Source organism: Stegodyphus dumicola, chromosome 3 (genome assembly GCF_044657685.1).
Source record: "Stegodyphus dumicola isolate Sdum_Otavi_A_Nest chromosome 3, ASM4465768v1".
NCBI lineage: Eukaryota > Metazoa > Arthropoda > Arachnida > Araneae > Eresidae > Stegodyphus > Stegodyphus dumicola.
This window is the reverse complement of record NC_140770.1, coordinates 145,037,382-145,060,393: the sequence shown is the minus strand read 5'-3', so window position 1 is coordinate 145,060,393 and position 23,012 is coordinate 145,037,382. Positions and strand designations below refer to the sequence as shown.

General features: G+C 32.7%; 1 protein-coding gene across 2 annotated transcripts in view; it reads left to right on the top strand.

Annotated features, from left to right (window-relative positions):
• The window catches only part of LOC118182150 (sodium- and chloride-dependent GABA transporter 1-like), a 98,078-nt gene that overhangs the window by 45,800 nt on the left and 29,266 nt on the right, over positions 1 to 23,012 (top strand). For both annotated transcript variants that reach the window (XM_035351463.2, XM_035351462.2), the window contains 4 exons: positions 9,164 to 9,296; positions 12,731 to 12,865; positions 13,841 to 13,944; positions 18,885 to 19,009. In XM_035351463.2, the coding sequence (XP_035207354.1) occupies positions 9,164 to 9,296; positions 12,731 to 12,865; positions 13,841 to 13,944; positions 18,885 to 19,009 (497 nt within the window). The remainder of the gene's footprint in view (positions 1 to 9,163; positions 9,297 to 12,730; positions 12,866 to 13,840; positions 13,945 to 18,884; positions 19,010 to 23,012) is intronic.

Here is a 23,012-nt window from a genome sequence, read left to right as displayed (position 1 = left end):
AATGTGTTGTGAAAGAAAATATTATTCTCATTATCATGGGAAAACAAGAGAAAATTTAAAGAAGTTTGCCATGAGTAGAAAATATATTAAGTATAATGTGACACAAATTAAAAAAGTGCTCGAGAACCATTGATCTAATGCAGAGTTTCTCAAACTATGGTACATGTACCACTAAAGGTATATTACATTCATTTTGGTGGTAGAATTTTTTAAAAAATTTTAATTTAAATGACTCTAAAATGGCACCCCTTTTGGTACATATATTTTTGTCTATAAGGTACAAAATTTTAAAAGATTGAGAACCTCTGATCTGATATATTTATATTTAATAACACTTCCTAGTGCCTGTAGCAGTACCGCAGTCGGAGACAGATTAGTACAAGGAAGTTTTTGTTGCTATGATTACAGTCCTCATTGCAACTAAAATCTGTAAAAGGAGATGCATGGATAATTTTTGCTATTTTTTCTTTAATTTTTCTTTAGTTCTTAATAATTTCTGCAATTCTCTTCTGCGCGCTACGTTTCAATTTACCCCACGTTTAGTTACTCTGGAATTCTGTATTCTTTTCTCAAAAATTTCTCTGCTTTCCATTGTCCCCTTTAAACCTTTGTTTTTCCACTTTTCTTGACCTTGAAAAGCCTATCATTTGTCACATTTTATTTTGGATTTTATCCTTATTGTTAAATTTCAAAATGATTTCTAAGTTTCAATTTACGTAATGTTGAATTTTTTCCTCTTCTTCTTTTTGTTAATAAAGATATGCTTTTCCATTAATGTTTTCATTAAAATTATAACAATTACATTTGCATTAATGCTTTCATTAAACTTATAATAATTTTGTTTAGTATACATTGTTCCTCGCCCTACGTTGGGGTTACATTTTGCAACCGCGTTATAAGCTGAAGTTATAATACTTCAGCTTATGATGCGGTTGCAATGTTTTTAATCATAAACTGAAGTTAAGTCAAAATACTTAGCCTAATCTACTTTAAGTGTGTCAGAAGATTGATATTTTGTATGATAGAAAACCTGTTTTATGATAAAATTTGAATTATCTCATGAAATTTATTGAATATTGAAGAGACTGTAAAGTATGGATGCATTCATCGTCAACCAAAATAAAATTGGAAAACACATTGGACCTGCAGAATATGAAATTAAACTAATTGCTGAATGGTGTGTTTGCGATCGTAAATAAGATCACAAATTTAGAAAGTGTAAATAAGATCATAAGCTAATGATCGTAAATAAGATCATTAGCTTTCTTATGAAATGAAGTTTGAGATAATTGATAGAAAGTGATACGATGATTTAATAAGTGCTGTTCTCTTCAGGAGTACTTCTTAAACGCTGTTTACAAACACTTTTCAACATTCTGATGCATTTAATCTAACAAGCAGTATTTTGGCTTTAATTTTTATTTGGAAAATAAATTTCGACTGCAGCATTCGTTTTTCTTTTTTTAATATTTAAAAACCTTTTTCGTATCCAAAAATGACTGCACAATCCATTTCCTCATTCGTTTTTCTTTACTATTAAGTAGCAGCATGTTTAGCTACTTTCTTGTTCGTATGCACTGTGCATACCACATGTAGCGGATATAACAAACCCTGGAAATGATCAAGTTTCATAATTTGAAATACATTACTGGTCTTGCTCAGCACTTTCCTACCTTCGCCAAGTCGAAACATGATCAGTCGAAAAGTGCTGTACAGTAGCCTTTCTCGGAGGCATCACAAAAAGCACAGATATCAATATAGTTCACGTCAGGAATCAAAACAAATCTCGGTATTTTTAATTGTTGAATAAGATGTAAATCATTTCGGAAAATCTTCCATTTGTTAGCAATCTCATCACTAATAGGTTCATCCCACGATAAATGGAGTTTCCACATGTCTTGTATCAAGATTTTGACATAAATAATACAAGGAGCAAGCCAACCGAATGGGTCAAATATTTTCGCTAAACCAGAAAGTATATCTCTTTTAGAGTATTTAAACTTTTCACCAGAAATGGATACGGAAAAGTTAAAGTAGTCTTCACGGGGGTTCCAATTAATTCCTAAAACTTTGATTGAGCTATCGTCTTGAATTTTCATAGCCTCAGAATCATTTCTCAACTCCTGGGGTATATTCTCTAACACTGACAAGTCATTGGATGACCATTTACGCAGAAGAAATCCTCCACGTTCTAACATTTGCAAGAGTTGATTTACTAGATTTTTGCACTCTTCAGTGTTTTGAGCACCTACCAAACAATCATCTTCAAAAACATTTTGAAGTACAGCCTTCCAAGCTAAAGGATAGTTATTCTGCAACAATAGATGCAACAATAGATGGCGTTGCAACAATAGAGTAGCCAAATATGGAGCCGAGGCAGTGCCGTATATGACAGTATTAAGTCGAAATTCTTGAATAGGATCACTTGGAATGTCCCGCCAAAATATCCTTTGAAAGTTTCTATCCTCTTCATTAACTAGAATTTGTCTAAAAATTTTCATGATATCAGCTGTGACAACTACTGGGTAACATCTGAATTTGACCAAAACTGGAAACAGCTCTTGTTGTATTCTGGGACCTGTCATCAATATGTCGTTAAGAGATAGTCCCGATGAAGACTTACTAGTAGCATTAAATACCACACGTATTTTACTCGTAGAGCTAGATTCCTTAATTACTGCATGATGTGGCATGTAGTATGCCTGACTTGGGAACTCTGAACTACGGACTGGTTCCATGTGCCCGAGATCCAAGTATTCCTTCATGAAATGTTTATACATATCATATGTATCAGGAGATCTTAAGAGATTTCTCTCTAAAGATTTAAATCTTTGTAAACCAAGATCTTTAGAATTACCCAACCTTGAAGGGTTATCTTTAAATGGAAGTTTTACTACATAACGACCATTTTGATCACGGAAGTGTCTTGTTTTAAAGAACTCTTCACATTTTTTATCTTCACTTGAAATACGTTTGACTTCAGGAATGGAGTCTAAAGACCAAAATCATTCAACTTATTCGTTTGTATTCAACTGAAGATTATTCACTGTAAAAGTGTTAGTTAGATTCGAATCATCAGTAATAGTGTTTCCGGAAATGATTCAACCCCACTGAGAACAAATTGCAAAGGGTAATGATTCTCCTCTCTTTATGATGTCTCCCTTAAGCATAGTAAAAAATACATTTACACCTAATAAAATATCTATAGGTTTTCTTTCATAGAACTTAGGATCATCTAAGACTAGATCGTCAAAATGATTCGCAATTTTAGAAGGAAGCGACACGTTAGGCACATCTGAAGTTATCCTTGGAATCACGAATGCATATGTTCGAAATTTGGAATTTGACTCAAAGTGCGGGGTAAAGATTAATTCCACTTCTGCACTTGTTACAGTGTTGAACGAACCAAGGTACGACACTTCAATTTTTTTGTTGAATCTACCTAACTCTAGTTTTCTGACACACTCTTCACTTATAAAGCTGGCTTCACTGCCACAGTCTAGTAAAGCCCTGCAAGAGATGGCTTTACCATTGGAATCACTAACTTTAATGAGAGCAGTACACATCAATACACGTTTTGCTTCACCTTTAGAATAACAGTACACATCAGCAGTACACATCAATACACGTTTAGAAATTGTCCTGTACATGTTGTGGCATTTGTAACGACTTCATTCTTAGGTAAGAACACTTCGGCTCTGGGAAGAGTGAGGACGTTTGTTTTGGTTTCTCATTTTCACTAGTTTTGATATTTCGATCAAAATGAAGAACAGTATGATGAGTTAACTTACACGTCATACATTTATGTAAACTACGACAGTTTTTCACTAAATGAGGCTGAGAAGATAAACAATTAAAACAAAGTTTGTGTTTCTTAACAAATTCGATTCTTTTTTGGACACTTAAATTTAAAAACTTACCACATTTGTGAAGAGAATGATCTTCCTTGCACATTATACAACTGTTTTTACTGAACACTAAAGTTACTTTGGAATTAGAAAATTTCCTAAAATCTTTAGATTGGTTTCTACTATTCTGAAGGGTTCTAGCGTGGTCTTTTAGAAACTCGAGTAAATTATCTAAAGTATCTAATTCATCTTTTTTCAAAGTTCTTTCCCACCAAAATTTTATGTTTTTATCTAATTTCTCAGTTATCAGTTAAACAAAAAGAACATCAGAAAGATCAGAAACTTCTAGCTTAAGAGTTCTCAAAGAGCGTACACATTCATTCACTACATAAACACAATGTAAAATAGCTTGATCTGAATCAGAAACATTTGGCAAATTAAACATTTTACGGATTAATGCATTAGTCAATTCTCTTTTATTAGAATAACGTTCCTGTAAAAGTTGCAACGCTATATCATAATTAGCATCAGAAATAGGAATTGATTCAATAATAGACAGAGCCTTTTTTTTACAAGAAGCCTTTAAATATTGAAACTTCTGACATTTAGAAATATTCGTATTGTTATCTACACTAGCCTATTGCTTTTTAGAACCTTCTTTTTAGTTAAAACTGGTTTCAAATCAGCCATTATGAATAACAATAAATATTATACTAACAACTCTAGCAAAAGAAGATGAAATATTGGAACGTACTCACCCCTATGTTGAGGTTTCTACGCTACACCATGCCACGGGAATATTCCACAAATCGAAACTGATTTCACCACAGATGCCACACGCATAATCCACAAACCGAATCGAAAGTACACTAAGCTGATTATTAATCCACAAATCGAAAGTGATTTAACTTGCTAATATTTGAATAAATCAGATCATATCCAAAGCTCGCTAACTCTTCTCTGCGGTCGCACGGACCAAGAATGTTAAGAATAAGTTCACAAAAACAAAGGTAAGCGGACTGTAATATCAGTTATTTATTTTACATAACACTTTCAAATAGAAGGAATGCCGTCTACGTGACGACACAGCTCACTTCACTCTTAGCACTGTAGCAATTAAAAAAAAAAAAAAAAGGAATAGAATACAAATCACATAAGTTATGAGTTGAAAGTTCGTTACCATAGCAACCAGAATTGGATCATCAGGCAGCAACGCCATCTATTGTTGCAAAGACACACTAGTAATTCGTTTGGTAACAAAAAGTACTAAACACTTTGGAATCCATATATTTCGAATTTCATTTCGATTCACTGAAGCGTGCGGTCACCAAGGGTTCGTAGCTTGTATATTTGTAATTTTTTTTTAATCATCCTGTATACAGTGACCACAAAGGACACTGAAATAAGATGTTGGTATGATGTATACTTGCCTGCCATAGTGACCTAGTCAGTGCAATGTTTAGGCATATCCAGCTGAAGACTATCGGTGTTTTTAAGATAAAGTGGTTGTAGAGACATAAGGTATTTTTGGAAGCAGTTAAGATGAAAAATGAGCAATTGCCTTCGCCGGGAATCGAACCACTGACCTTTGGATACCGGCCCAGTGTGCAGAACCACTACACCACGAAGGCACGCTAGGAAGACGGGAGAAATACCTCATATACTCCCCCTTTGAAAGGGAGACTGGGGTTTTTAGGGGACCCAATCGCCAAATCCTGGGTGAGGAGAATCATCACCCAACACCCTTTTAGTTCGGGCGCCATTGTAGAGACATTAGATATTTTTTGGAATCAGGCAAGATGAAAAATATACAACGCCTTTGCCGGGAATCGAACCGCCGACCTCTCAATTACGCGCTGAGCGTGCAGACCACTACACCACAAAGGCTCGTTAAGAAGGCGGGAGAAATACCTTATAAGATAAAAGGACTATTGGTGTTTTTAAGGTCTCATCCCTGTGTCTCTCCCCAGAAGAGGGTGTAAGTGAATGACATTCTATTATACGTCTGTTTCCTATTCATGCTAAATGGTATTTAATTTGGAAGAATGAATAACCACGGTTAGTAGTAATATCGCCACTGTGTAGTTGTTTCAAACATAATCAATAGAATTGTAATGATTCAATAGAGTTAATAGTTCAATATAAGGTATTCTCAATATAACTGCAAAGTTCCTCACTTTGTAAATGCTAAGTTACAAATTTAATAAACGAATGTAAATGTTAATAAACGAATAATCGCTTGAGTTCGTGTGACAAGAAACAACAAGACAGAAGGGTAAATAACTCTTTATTATTCAAATAAGATTTAACAGAACTCCGTCTTGGAGTGTACAATAAAAGTCGACATTCGGGCTTGAACGTAAGAGGCTAAGAAGCAAACTAAAACTAATCTAAACTAAAGAGATATAGCCGAAGATATCAAGATTCTAACCGAGTTGAACCGAGTTTCTGGCTACTATCTTTCTTTTAAATTTTAAATTCAACTATTATTATTTTAATCAGTGCCCAGTTAAAGTACACTGGGTGAAAGCAGTGGAATTGTCGGAAATGAAAAGACGGACACCCTTGCTAAAATGGCGGCACTTAGGAATGGGACCGATAATTTTGATATCCAAGATTTCAAGAAAAAAGACCATTGCTGAAATGGAAAACTGGATTTATACAAAATGAAGTTTTCGCTGGGAGTCGTCTAATAAGAAAAAAGAGTTAATGAAAAATATTAAGTTAAACAAGAAGATGAATATTATAAATAATGTTGATATAAATCAGGTACTGACTAATCATGGGCGTTTTCCGGCTTATTTTAATCGGTTCCATCTACAGAATAATGATAAATGCTTAATACGTGATACGTTTGGGGACGCGAGTCACTTTGACGATGAATGTACGCTTTACCGGAGTGCAAGAGAGAAATATAGAAAGAATTTCAAAGAAGGTTTTAAAAGGAACTATTTAAATTTGAAAGATTTTGCAGAGACAATAATGAAGATTATAAATACGAACAAAGATAGAATTGGAATTCGGCACTGAGACTCAGATTTTGGACTTTTATATGTTTTTTCATTATTATTCTTTATTTTTTTCTGACCTGTCCCATTTTTTGATTATATGGCCGGCTTGTGCCGGCTAAGAGGATCAGGGCTGTGGCCCTATTATGATGATGATAGCCCCGACATCGCTCCTTCGGACTTTTACCTTTTTTCACACCTGCAGCTACATCTTGCTGGTGCTATCTTCCATTCTGCACAGGAAATCCGAAAGCATATTTCACAAGAGCACATCTGTGTAGCCACCGAGGGAGTGGCTTCTAGGATGGACCAATGGGAATACAATAATATTTCTGTCATGTCACATGACCTTTCGCGTGCTTTAAGATTCAAGCAAGATGGTTGAAAATATTTTGTCACGTAATTTTCTGTACAAATGCATCGTCGATTTCTTCTGAAAATTTTCATTGCGAAGTTAGATCAAATATAAGCAATTGTGAAGATTTCACTACCTGGTTGAAAGAATTTGAAATAAATACAAACACATGTTGGATACTCCGCAAAAGTATTTATGTGAAATATTATTTAATAAGTGGTAAATAAAATGAAAAAAGAAATATGTGATAAACATCTGAGCCCAAATGCTATTTTTGCATAAAAGTATGCATGTGAGAAAAATATTTACACCAATTATGTATGTAAATAGAAGTCATCACTTTTTATTGCAGTCTATATGAAAAAGATGTTCTATAATAATAGCCAATGCAGAATTTTATTCAAAGTGAACTTTACTAATTGGCATTCGTATTCATTTAGTGTGTTAAATTTCACATTTAATAACTGCCCATTCTTAAATGTACTTTTTGCACAAGAAATACTCATCAAACAGAATGAATTTATCTTATTCACAACAAATATATTCAGTTTATTCACATATAACTTTTAATATTAACAATGGATATAATCAGATTAAACACAATATGTATTCTGAATCTTACTTTAAAAACCAAAAGAATGCAAGCACTGAAATAAGAAAACACTAGATTCATTGTAACACTTCCAGTCCTTCTCAGCTCAATTAAAATATATATATATATATACGCTTAAATTCTCTTAATCCACAGATGTTAGTAAATACGTAATATTCGATGGTAATTGTAGCTTGAGTCATTTTTTTCGATGTAAAGAGCGATAATACGCCGTAAACATCAATCCAAACACATTAATGCGTGATAAAAATCGCGAAAGCGAAATGTCAGCGATTAATTAAACTTATAAAAACGAAAGAACTACGATATTTTCTACTATTACGCCATACATTTATAACTGCGAAACAAATGCAAATTAAAACGTAAACTTACGCTCACATGCACGAAATTTTAGCATCACAAGAGCGATAGAAGCTCATTGGTCTATTTTCGAAACCTCTCCCTCAGTGGCTACGCTGATGTGCACTTGTGAAATATGCAATCCGAAATGAGGTTGATGTGTTTTGGATATGCAGCCACCACGTTTCTGGCCAAAGGCTTTAAAAAACTACCAAAACGTTGGCAGAAAATTATAAATTTCGGTGGTGGTTGCTACTCGCATTAATGGTACTGCTTTCGTGCTTTTATTTCCCCCCCCCTAAAACTTCATTAATAACGTTTTTTGACGGAAAACTTTCGTTACAACCAAATAGTACTTGATAGGCTGCTTGAGTTGGAATTCGCGCACTAGTCTTTGGAGCAAGTAACAGTTTCTGGAAATTTGGTAGATGTGTAGGGTAGGTTAGGAGGTTTTTTCCCCTTTCTGGTGAAATATTTGTTTGCGATTCAAAATTGTCCTAAATTTTTTACTATGAATATATTAGAATAGATTGTAATGGTTTTTAAATTAATAAATCTAATAAAACGAAGTATTTCACGCAAGGAGGTAAACATCGTCTAAAGTACTGGAACAGGAACATCAGTTCGTGAATGGCTAAAAGCATACGCTAAACTGAAGGCTGTGCTGAGAAGCTTTCTTTTTCCTTTTTACGATTACCTATAAATATTTATTATAGATTTATTATTCATTATTTAGTATGAAGTATTTATTATTATTTTAGTGAATATTCACAATGCAAATATTTAGGGTTACTTTATCAAATGCTTATTACGTAAATATTTATTATTCTTTCAGATAATTTTATTTCTATATTCTTCTTGCTGTTGCTGTTAGTATTAGTATTTATACTGAACAGTAAGATACAAGGATTATGTTTTTGTTCTTTCACGCGATGATGTAACTAAAATCATTGATAAATATTTATATATTCCTCCTTACATTAAAATTTTCTCGTTTCAGACGACGCGTACTTGGAATAACTAGTGGAATTGAAACACTTGGAATAATTCGTTGGGAGCTTGCCCTTTATCTTATTGTAGCCTGGATTTTTGTTTATTTCATCATATGGAAGGGACTTCATCAGAGTGGAAAGGTAAATAAATATTTGATAAAAGCTGTAAATTTATGAAAAATAGTAGTACTGAACTATCAAATTTGGATCTTTCAGCTGCAACAACCTTGACCAACGAAAATTTTCTAATTTTGTACACATTAGAAACGAATTTGATGCTACAAATGAGATACATGCAAAGACTGACCTGACCAAAGAACTCGAAAATTTTCCAGTATACGAACTTCCCAGTATTTTACAGTATCGAAGGAAAATTACAATTTTTATAGAAATTTGACAGTTGTCCCTTATAAATGATTATAAGCGTTCTTTAAAAAAAAAAAAACATTTCTAAAGGTAGATGTACAGTATTCAAATTTTGCAAGTATTCTGCGTTGCTGATCAACTGGAAGAATTTTTTGAAAAGAAAATGGAGAAGATTTGAGATTTTAGAATCAGGCAGTTGCTTGTTTTGAAGAAAGTAACTGTTGTGGTGAAATTTTGCCTTAAATTTCATTGCAATCGAAGAAACATTTCCCAGCTGAATACTATTTGCGATTCATCGTCCCAATTCGTAATCTTATATAATTAAAATAATTTTTAAAAAATAGAATGAAAGAGAGAAAGAAACTCTACATAAAGGATTGAAGAATAAATGTAGTTTCTGATAAAAGTCGTTCTGTTTTGAACTATTTATCAGTTAGGTTATGGCAGTTTTCTTCGTGGCAAAATTACGCATCTTATGCTTATTGACGGGCATTCCATATGATTTTGATCTAGTCTCTTAAAAGCGCGCCTATGAACCATTGGGTGCGAGAAGCTTGGCACCTTCAGCAGTAAAGACAGAAGGTGCCTTTTCGCAAAGCTTCATCACTTATGTTCTTTAAACTCATAACTATAGAAGGCGCCAGGACTGTAAAAGTGCTTTTTTTAAAGGTATTTGTATTCATATTTCAGTAATAAAATTTATAATGCATACAAATTTTCCTTTCATTTTATCTTTTAATTCTTATTTACATGCATCAATTATTTCAGTTCAGCAACGGGATTAATAATCTGTTGCGTGTGTACGGGCTCGTAGTGGATTTAATGCTCACAGAACCGATGATAGCTGGATACAATTTAATTTCCCAAAAGAAACACTTTACAGTTCTAGAACTACAAAAGTACTCGTATAGCTATTCTTAGTATGACAGAGTATAATCAATAATTACCTTTTCAAACTACTTATCACGTTAAACACAACACAGCGCAACAGATTATTAATCCCAAAGAGCGAAGCTGGCATTATCTCTCAACACTCAATCGCATTATCTCTCAACTCAAGTTAGCTCTGAATTAAAAACTGGGAACTGCTGCTCTCTCCGGTTTTACATAGTTACCGCCGGCCACCGAGAAATCTCTAGTACCTTCCATTCCTCGAAATTACTGGAAGGCATATACGATTAAAGTTACATATAAGGGCCCGATACGGTTACAGTTACATATAAGGATCAATCGTAGTTATTCAATTAATATACCAATTACAGTTATACAGAGACCGGACCAAAATTTTGTTAGATGGTCACCAGATTTGGCGACTTTGGTGATTTTTCGCAAAATGTGGCGACACAAATTAGTCGACAAAACCATTACCAGCTTAACGTTATCTCACAACCATTTACCTCATTATTAAATAGAGTTGTCCCCGTAATCTTGCTTTTTGGCAGAGCTTCGCTCTCTTCAGACTTTTCATGTTACATTATACAAAAGGTACCACAGTTTCACATATAATATCACTAAAATTATTTACAAATATACAAAATGCTTAACAATGCATTTTTAAATGAGTATGGTTACAAGCAAAAGGCCTATATAAATAATATTCTTTCGAGCGTTACCTCAGCGGATTTTTTAATCAGACTAAATTTTTGGCAGATGTCTTAACTTATGCATTTGTTAGTCCCAGTTACGTTCATGAATCAAGGACTTCGTTTTTTCATGTATCCTTTCCTGCGACTTGTAGCAGAGCTAATCGTTAAAACAAAACAAACAAACAAACAAAAACTATGGCTATCAGAATTTGTGCTAGAATAGCGTGAAAATAATTCATAAAAATTGTTTTATTAAAATTAAAAAGTTTCATAAGGATGAAACTATTGAAAACGTTACAGAACTCAGTAATCCGGACTGCAGATTATACCTAAATTCAAGTATTCGAATTGTTTGTTTTAAATAACTTTAAATGTAATATTTTTAATTCAGTTTACATGTATTTAGTTTTTTATTGATGGTAAAGTAATAATATTAAAAAATAATGTAATACATATAAAATAATATAAAAATTTAATATATACATTCTTTATATACATTTTCATAATACATATTTAAGGAGCTATGTTTTATTTGCATTGTTTATTTTATTACTTGACGTGAAAATAATAATACATTATATCTTAATATATTTTTAGGTAAGTTAGATTATGCATTTTATTTTTGAAAGATTAAAAAAACTCCTTTTTTTACTGACATTAAAAATAAATATAAAATCATATATTTACTTCTAAGACATTCATAAATAAAAAAAAGTATTTTTATTCGATTTTAATTCAAATAAAACGAACTGTGTTTGGGCACAAAGGAAATTTCTTGTTTAGTTTTTTCGGGAAATAGTATATTTTTCATTATATTTTACGGAAATAAAAATATTGCATTGTTTTAATTGTTTAAGTTTTTGGTGAAATAAAATTATCTTGCTTTTCTACAGCAAATACTAGTCAAACTGACGGATAAAAATAGAGTCAAATTAAGGGTAAAAGGAAGTCGTCCTGTTTTTCGAATATTTGAAAAACCTACAATTCGAATTAGTTTGGATATTTGAATTTCTGCTATACATGAATCAATATTAGAGTACTATTAAAATGAAAATATCTTAAGAGGCAAATTATTCTTTTTAACTTCTTAAAGGGAATTTATAAATATATCAGATGCATTGTTAGAAGTGGCACTGTGTTTGATGTAAATAATTTATTTACGACGTATTTAGATTGCGATTTAGATTACGAGATTTTATTACGATATATTTTTATTGTAAGAATTTATTTAACGATGTATTAGAATTTATTTTGATTATTATTTTTTCATGTATTCTTCCCATCAAAATAGAAACTTATTATATGTTTCGCTTCGGAGTTTGCGAACATTGTTTCTTTCCTAACTTTTTGTTTTCTGTTTCTTCATATTTTGTTTCATTTACTGCTAGCTTCTTAAAAATAGAACTAACTTTCTTTTAAAGCTCCTTTGTACTTTCTTCCATTTCGAGAGATAAAAATAGTTTCTTTCCAGGAGCATCAATATTTTCCCCACAATTTTCTCTTCCGTTACCAGTATTAAATATTATTTTATTTTATCCATTACTTTTTAATTAAACTATTTTTGACCACATATACCATTTTATTTAAACGTTTTTTTTGGTATTCTACCTGGTTTGAATTTAGATTATATACGTGACAGCTCTCTTTCCATACGTAATTCTGACAGTGCTATTAATTAGAGGGCTGACTTTGGATGGAGCCTTGGATGGATTACTTTTCTTCATCACTCCAGATTTTACTAAATTATGTGAGCCTAAGGTATGTAAACTATATATTTTGTTATCCCTTTACTGTTCTAACTTAGACAAAACATTGTTGGCTACTTTTTCTGCAGTGTAATATTAAATAAACTCGAGATTATACGTCTAATGATATTGCTATCAACATAATGTCTATAAATGTGCTTTCAAACAATTAACTGTCTTGCATACGTTCTTCGGCTATTTGGCAGGTTCAGAGACTATGAGTAGATAACGAACATTTTTATTACTTAATGCCACGTTTATTTAATAAATATATTAACTATTTCTCAGTGAATCTAAATATTTCTCACGTTATACATTTAGCTATGTTCAACATGAAACTTGAAATGCGTACTGTGGCTTTTTTTAAATATGATAATATTCCTTATTTTTATATTATTATTTACCTGAACATTTTGCTCTATATATCTAATGATTTGATGGTATGAATGACTTGCTGAGTCCCAAACTGCGCATATAGACTGACAGAGGCGTATAGATGGAAATGATGGACTGGCAGACAGACGTAACCAAATTGCTTTATCGACATAATTGTATCAATGAATAAAGCAGTTCGGAGACACAATATGTGCTTCATGTAAAATGATGGGTGCAGTATGTACCCCATAATTTTAAAACTTAGCCCATCTTCAAACGATGAATGATACAGCGACCCGAGCGGCACATGGAAGCTAGAGCAAGAAAGAAGCTCGAAAGAGAGAGTGTAGTTGGATTGCAGTGGTATTTATAGTAAAACTTGTCTTTAAGCGGATTGACTAAGAACTAAATGCAATGCAGAAGGTCGGTATGACATAATGCGGAATTAGTTTTCAGATATGACGCAATTTCGAAAGAACTATTACTATTTTGGTAATACAGAGGGGGAAGTGCCCAAATTAAAAAGAGTAATTAAGAGGCTATTGCTAATTTAATGTATGATTCGTAGTTATATATTTTCTACCTTACATATATATATATGTATCTTTGGAAGGTATGGGTTGCTGCTGGAACTCAAGTATTCTTTACATTTGGAATTGGCTTTGGATCAGTGATTAATCTGGGTAGCTACAACAAGTTCCATCACAATTTTTACAGGTAAATATTTAAAACCTCAGTCATTTTTATAATGTTTATGAGTGAATCTTAACTACCTGAGGTAAAAATTTGCAAAGTAAATTTATTTTCTGAATTTAAATTACTATTATATTGCCAAATGCAATTGTGAAGTAAAGTTATCCGTAATACGAGATCATGCCGTGAGATGAAAAAATTTCTTTTGATTTGATTTCTAATTAACATTTGAGATGAGATCCAAAGTGCCAAAACTGATAAGAAATTACTTTGAATTAGAATTCGGAATTTGCTTTTTTGCAAAGAGATATTTGCAAACGATGCTTTTGCGAGTTCAGTGACTTCTACAGACATCTGTAGCATTTCATTCTAAATAGAAATATAAATAAATTAAAAGCGTATAATAATTGAAATAAAAAAAAGAAAGTATATCCTAGCTTTCAAACTTGAAATATGTAAAGCACGGGAGATTTCTGCCCTGTGCTTCAACGCCATTTCAAAAGAATTTTAAGTTGACTTTAATTTACTATAGGATGCGTTATTGTACTATTCATATTTAAATTATGATGTAAAATATACTAATATTTAATTAGATATTCTAAATTTTATCTTCTTTGGTCAATAGTTTTAATATAGTTTAAATGTTAATTTTCTTACATTTTTAGACTGAGAAAAATGAGTAGGAAAGGAAAGCTTTTAAGTGCTTTTAAAATTTGATAAAAATAACATTAATAACTCATTTACATAATTTGGCGTAGCTAAACTTATTAATGTATATCATTTATTGATTAAAATAAAATAAAGTATAAATATTAAATGATTAAACGTTGGCGAAATCTCCATTAAATGTCTAGAAGTACTTACAGTAAATTAAGATAATTCAGATCAAGTAAAATTTAAGATTAAAAATTATGCTGAAAAACATTAGGGATGAGAGAACTGAATCTGGGCAGTTTAAATTTAATTACTTCATTAAATTTCATTTATATCAAGAGAAATATTTTTCTTGGTAAAGGCTAAAATTTAAAAACAGAAAATTCGATGATTAATATTTTAATGTGATCGTCTTTGAATTGCAAGTGGCTGTCTCAGTGCAAAATCTTTCTTCGATAGCTTGATAAGGTCCTGACGGTGTCTGCCGAAAACATCGCGGACGAAAACGTCGCTGAGAAAACAACGCAAGGCGAAAACGTTGTGATACAAGGAAAAGAAGGCAAAGAGAAAACATCGGTTTTAAAACATCGTGGTACAAAATATCGTGGTCGAAAATAAAGCGATTCAAAAACTTCGCAGTTTAAAAACATCGTCGTCGAAAATATCGTGGTAAAAAATAAAGTACCTACAAATCATCGCGTGACTATAACATCGCAAACATGCGTTTTCAGGTTTTAAAAGTTGTAAATGCATGTTTTCATAATGATTTTGGAGCACAAGAAAGGAAAAAGGACTTTTTTACTTCCATATTTCATATTTTTGAATGAACTAATAAATTTTTGCTGAAAAAATAAGAAGGAAACTTTCGCATTCAAAACATGAAAATGAGTGAAAAATTAACACAATTTTTAGAACGTAATAGAATTTTAAATTTACATAGTTAATTAACAAAGGTCAATAATAAATTAACCTTTTTTTCATAAAGTTTTATTGATTGATAATTTTTATAAAAATATAGTCTAAAAATACTTAGGAAGATAAATAACCGCATAAGGTTACCCCTGTAAAAGTTGCTTAGTTAATTATCAAAGTATTTTCTTTCACTTTTGTTAATCTGATATTTTCAGTGAAAATTATATTTTATTTTGTTTCCGTTTATTCTTAAAGTGTCGTTGACATTTTCATGTATAGCGTGCAATCTATGTTTTGGATGTCGATTTGTTAGTTACGATGAAAGTTAGTTACATACTATGTCAGTATGGGATTTGAAAAACGCATGTGTGCGATATTATCGTCATGCGATGATATGTAGTACTTTATTTTTTACCACGATGTTTTCGACGACGATGTTTTTAAACTGCGAAGTCTTTGAACCGCTTTATTTTTTCCCATGATGTTCTGTAACACGACGTTTTTGCCCAGCGTTGTTTTCTCCTCGATGTTTTCGGCTGTAACCGTCCTGACAAGAGTCGTATAAAAGAAAAGTAATCATTTTCAATCACTAAACGATTTACTAGGTCTTAGGCTTTGAATGAAAGACAATAATTGTTGTTATTTCAATCGTGAAGAAAGGTATGGCTGTTTTAGACCTCGCATCGTCTGTATTAACACTATTTAAGGTCACATTTGTAGTAGATCGTAAAAGACTTCCAACTTCTTAGTTGTAGGTAAAATTGATAAGTTTAAATGGCTTGAACAAAATATTTGCTATATTTGATCCATGTTTCTTAGCATTTAGTTGTTTGCTTTACACTAGCAAACCCTAAGGCTTCCAAGTATAAAAATGAAATATGAATTAGTAAGAGATACGTGTGAGAAACCTATGATTATAAACCAACTATGTATTATACAAAATAAACAAACGTAAAAAATCAAAACATTTTTATAAGAATAAGCCAGCGTCTCTTAATGATGCCTTAAATGAAGTATATTACTTTATTCTCATTACCATTTGCTAATCCCGATGCTCAATTTAACATCTATTATCTTATTTTATACCACAAGTGGTTCAAAAACGGGAGTTTTTTCCTTAACCCCCCTTTTTTTTGGGGGGGGCAAATTTTTCTGATTTTGTTTATATAAACATTTAATAATTATGTAAATGCGTAATCTTTAATTAATCCTGACTTATTGGAAAATTAAAGTACAAAAATAAAATATGTTGGAGGTTGGAATATTTTTCAGTGGAGGTGAAGCAGGAATATTTAGTTGATATCCACATATTTTAGGTGTATGCTATGTTGAAGAAATTAATTATTTATTTCAACGTACATTGATTGCAGATTTCTTCTTCATTTTGTTTTTTAACATTTTTTCCATTTTTAACTAGGGCTGGTGCTTTAAATATTTTAGTTCCAATGCTCCTCGTTTCCACTTGTGAAGGTTAGTTATAACTGGTTATACACTATATCACACACACACACACGAAAAAAAAAAAAAAAAAAAAAAAAAAAAAAAAAAAAATGCATCCAGAAGAAATCGAGTCACATTCACGAAACTCGGCAGGAGATAGGCAAATGATTTAAATTTTCAACGCCATTGAAACAAGGGTAAGTACTCTATGAGCATATGAGATGCGCAACTGGCAGAGTTTAAAAGCATGATTGCCCGTGCCATAGCACTGTTCAAACGAATCTGACGACTTAGATGGAAGGTATTGTGACTAGAGATGCTTCTGAGATGTAACGGGCGGCCGGAGGATCAGAGCGTCCCAGGAACACAAATAAGCGCGAGGATCGTGCAATCATAAACAACGTCGCACCAACAACGTCGCTTGCATCGCTTCGACGCCATTTGCCACTTTGCAGGCATCCGGTGGTATCAATGCATAGTATTCGGAGATAACTGGCCTACGCTGGTATATGCTGCCGACGTCCATTAAGATGCCTACCATTGACGCCACATCACTGGCAGTGTTGACTGAATTTTTGCCGAACTCGGCAAGCTGGAGTGGGCCCGCCTAGAGGCGTCTGATCTCCAGTGATGAATTCAGATTCAATCTCGTGCTGATGAGCAATGCACACGCGTGTGGAGGCGGCCAGGCCAGCGGTCTGCTCCAGCATTTGTTGTCGAGCGGCACACAGCTATCACACAAGATGTGACTGTGTGGGGAGCGGTTTAGTGGAACACAGATCACCTCTGTTCATCCTTCAATGCACTATAACGGTTCGCAGTTACGTGGATGACATTTTAACGCCAGTTGTAATGCCTTTGCCAGCAAGTCGCCCAGGTGCTCTTTATCAGAAAGACAATGCTCTTCCACATACTGCGCGACTATTCCAACAATTTCTTCAAGAATATGACGTACTTTCGTGGCCTGCCAGGTCACCAGGCCTCTCTCTAATAGAGCACGTTTGGGACACGTTTGGAAGGCAACTGCAGTCATTCCGGAATATTGATGAATTATCTGCCCAGTTGGAAAGATTATGGTATGATCTTCCTCAGGCGCTCTTAGCTGACCTACTTGATTCGATGCCACACCGTGTTTCATCTTTAGGCTGCCAGAGGTGGCTATATTACTTACTAATTTGTAACCTTTTTCATGCCATAACTTCTTAACAAAACAATCTTTTGTTCTGAATTTGTAATCATTTGTTTATCTCCTCATACAGTACATACATGTTAAGTTTAATTATAGTAGTTGATTTCCCTCTGGGTTCATATATATATATATATATATATATATATATATATTTTTTTTTTTTTGTGTGTGTGTGTGTGTGTGTGTGTCAGAGTGTATTTTCAGTTTTAGCGCTGCTAATTGTTTTAAAACTACAACTGTACGGAGAGAGATCACGCATGAATATTTAAGGGACTATATATGTAAACTTTGCAGTAGCAATAATAATAATAGTAATAATGCCTAAATCTAATAGAATAAGTAAAAATATTGAAACCAAAGTATATACGAGTAATAAAAATGTTAAAGTCGATAAAACAGAGATGCGTAAAGATTAATTTGATCTTGTATGAAAACTTGATTCTCATCCATTTTAAAAACACTTATGTGTTTTTAATCACTGTCGCAGCTATGCTATCTAAAACATCCATAGTTTATATATTAGGAAGATGTGGAAAATTGTGCATATGTCGCCAATGAAAATAAAGTTATGAGTGCTTACATTCTTCAAGTTACTTCTTCAAATATTCCGACTAGTAGTTCTTGAAAGCCACAGACAACGACGTCTAGCAGCATTTCGAAGTACAACGGATAATTTCACAATACAGATTTCTGAATATAGAAGGAAGGTATTAAGAAATTATTTCCGTGAGTAGATTAGAAATTTCTTTATGTTTGATTTTATTTATAGAGATTCTATCATACTTTGCATTGTGAACCCTTTGACCAGTATTCTGGCAGGACTGGTTATATTTTCAGTGCTCGGCTACATGGCCAAGGTGCAAAGTATCGAAGTGGCGGATGTTGTCAAGTCAGGTAAGAATCATTTCTGATATTTGTATGAATTGTTAGGATGTTTGTTGATTTTTGCTATGACATTTCATTAACTGATGATTACTCGTACCGGATCAGTAAAATCCCATTCTGAGGTAATGTGAACTGATGCGATCTCAGGTAATTGAAATTTTAGGCAAAATAGAAAGTAGTTACACTTTTTGGAAGAAGAGAGACGGTGTTGAATAAAACAGGTCCTTTTAATTTTTGTGATATAATTTTTAAGCATATTTATGTAACGAAAATGTGTAGGAATCACAATTATCAAAAAATAGCTAAATTAATAGATAAATAATCAGGTTTGTAAATTTAAGTTTTATTTTTTAACGTAAAGCATATTTTTTATTTAAATTGTAATTTTTTAGAATAATTTTTTTCATAAAAATTTACAGGTGAAATCAGCACTAATTAATATGGCAATATGTGTTAAGGTATTAAAATTCGTTATGCCATAAGCTTAATTAACACAGTAAATCTACATTCGGAGCTTCCTAATGATTGAAATTGGAAATAAGCGCAATAGTCCTCTTCTACTTTGAGACAAATTGCATGAACAATCATGCTTGTTTTTATGTACTACGGTATGATATTCAGGCCAAAGAATTTTGTATTTATAAGGAAAGCGATCTTTACAATTCCGCGTCGGTTATGCAGAATACCGTGTAGTTCTCCAACAGAATTCTGAAGGCAAAAAGAAATCTCTTACTTTTTTCTATCTTGCAGGTGGCCGAACAGAAATCCTAATTCAAAGATTGGTCAAATAATTCACACTGCCACTTTTAGTAAATACACAAGAAGAATATATATTACATTTATATATAATTATTAGATTACGTTTACATGAACATTACGCGCTTTCCTTCATAACAATCTTTTTAGCTCTTGTTCTAGTTCTAGTTCAATGCAAAATAGAGTTCTATTTACATTTTTTGTTCAGATTATTCTAGAGTTTTGATGTAATGGCGCTGAAAGTCCTGAGTTTAGATGTAACAGTGATGGTAGTCCAGAGTTAAGATGCAACACATCGGTTAATGGAAATTCGAATAGTCGGGATTTTATTGCACAGTGTAACAAACTGCTGCTCCTTAAAGTTTTATTGTAGGTGTTAAGTTTCTAAAGAAACACACCTTCAAATTTTGAAAGTAAACAATAGTCAGGTTCCTACCGGCATTGATTGCAAATGAAATAACAGTCCTGCACTGACTTGTTTCAGATTATTATTGAAAATGCATAATGTCATACTGTTTGCAATGAACTCCAGGCTAAGAGTAGAATTTTTTAACTTTGAGTCGAAGCTACTATTTTAATAAAAGTTAAGTCTGCAGTTAATGAATTCAGCAAATGAATTTGTTTAGAGAAATTTGAGTTCTTAAAACTTCAACAAAATTGACCTCTTTATCAAGAGAAGAAATTTATTTCTTAATAATAATAATAATATACATAGCGGCTAACCTTAAAAAGAAATTAATACTATATAAAATTCCCATTTACTTTCGAGTTTCGCTTTTATATATGGCTCTCGGGTTTGGAGTTTTTTCTGTGGGGCCATATGAAAAGCCTAATCTACGAGTGCTCTATTGAAACCAATATGGATCTAGTCGTCAGAATTGGGAAATGCCTGGTGTCTTCGCAAATGCGCCCGCCGATCGTTTAAGCGTGCCCGCCGCTGTGTGATCATAATAAAAAATGTTTTAGTTCTCAATAAAATTTAATGTGAAAGTTTTCTCATTTTTAATGAAATAGAAATTACGTCCAGCACAGATACCAGCACAAAGCGAACTGCGACCGATCTCTTTTTTTATGTGCACGTAATATCCAACTATAAATTCACCATGAAAAAGTAAATGGGGCCCGCCGTCCAACGGATATTCTAGAATGTGCTCTTAGGCACAAAAAGGTTGGGGACCTCTGGTCTAAACCATAGAAGCCCAGTTCAATAAAATAAGAAATTACGTAGCCTCGGTTTCTTAAATCAGTTTTTGGTGATTATTTATACGGAATAATTTTAAATTTTAATTGCAATAATTTAAAATTTTAACAAAATGATAAAAATTATGAAAATGTATTCTAATAAAGAGTAATACCAAAGAATTCATTTATACGGTTACGCGAAAATAGCTGCAAAAAATCAACATTCATCTCAGCATGTGATTTTTGATATGTTCGTATATTGTATTTTGACGTATACTGTCATTCAGTAATTTGCTAATGTCAATTTCTTCCTAATTTTAACTCTTACCTCATTGATTATTTTTCTTGTGAGGAAAATATTTGAATGAGAAATTTTTTAACTATCTTGATATTAATTTTTCAAAATACTTTTCAAATAATAATATTATAACTCTATGCTTTCTACCACCTCTTTTCTTTTCTTTTTCTTTTTTTTTTTAATTTTAATTTTGATTTTAACTTTCACTCTTCTTCTGTGTTTTATTTCACTTTCAAATAAAAAAAAGTTATATTATAAAATTATATATAAAATTATAACTACATATTATTTCTTTTTCCCACAAGTAAAGCAATTGTTAATTAATTATGAATGTTTTGATCGATAATTACTTCTCCATGTCATTCAAAGAAAGTAAACTAGTAAATAAGCAACATGTAATTGTAATTGCTCTAGTCTGAAAGGTAATTTATTTTAGCCAACAAGGATAGAAATTATTAGAGTTATATGATCGGAATTTTTTAATGGATAAGCACTTTTTTAATTTTAATTTGTATAGATATTAGCTGCTTGCGCTGCTAGCCCCCTAAAATAGTTATCATAAACCAAATAAAATATATAATGATTTTAATGTGTCTAGTTAGCGTTATTTCATAAAAATATTTAATATTTCTAATTAGACATCGCCTGATTTAAATGTATTTTTCTTTAAATCAGTGTAAATAATAAAAGTGTTTTATTTCGAACAATGTTGCCACTGCTTGCTTTCAGATCGCTTTGTACTAAACTTGGAGGCTTGACTGCCATCGTTTGCCACAAACAGACTCGTCATCATTTAATATTACAGATAATGCAGTAAGTTATGCATAGGCAGAAAACATTGTATTAATTCATACACAAATTTTGTTGTGGAATAAGCTACAGGCTCTGCAAAAATACACTGCCCTCCAAAAGTTAAGGAACAGTATGTTTTTTTTGTGTCTAATTTGAGAATGAAGCAAAATAGAAACCAGAAATTTAGAGGACATGTTCACTAAACAGTTCTTTAATAAATGCGACAGAAAATGTTTCTAAAGTTCAAACCAAACACGAAATACAATAAAAAATTGCACTTTTGGCAGAGAAATCCAGCCTTGGAGAAACAGTATATCCAATTTTTTTAGGAAGAATGTGTCCACCCTAGCTGCAATACATTTGCGGCAGCGACGTTCCGTGCTGTCAATTAAGTTGTCGATTAGTGAAATTAGAAGCAAAGATTAGACATGGAGTAATCCTCGTTCAAGCTCATCTAACGACCTTGGAAGAGAACTTAAAGCAGCAACCTAACTCCCAAAGTAGTCCCAAAGATGCTCTATCTGATTCAGGGCTGGGGATTGAGCTGGCCATTTCATCCGCTCCATACTGTGACCCTCAGGATATTCTTCAGTAACCCGGTGCGGTTGTCGTCCGTCAGAAAAAATCCAGGACCATTAGCAGCGGCATATGGGCGAACATATTGATCAAGGATCTCGTCTCGATATTCCGCACCGGTCAAAGTTCTTCCATGGTTTATGGTTTGGCTGGTATCTCTCCACCAAGAGAGATAACAGCCCAAACCATTATTCCACCATCCCTGTAACTGTGTCTTTCCAATTGTGGGATTGGTTGTATCTGGTACGTTGTTCCCTCCAAATCAGCTGACGACCTGAATCACTCTCCGATGTGAACCTAGACTCGTCTATGAAGAGAGCAGACTCCCATTGTTGACTTGTCCAGGAGACATGTTCACGGGCACCTCTGTTTCCTTGGGTCAACCGGACACAAACGACTGGTCGTCTT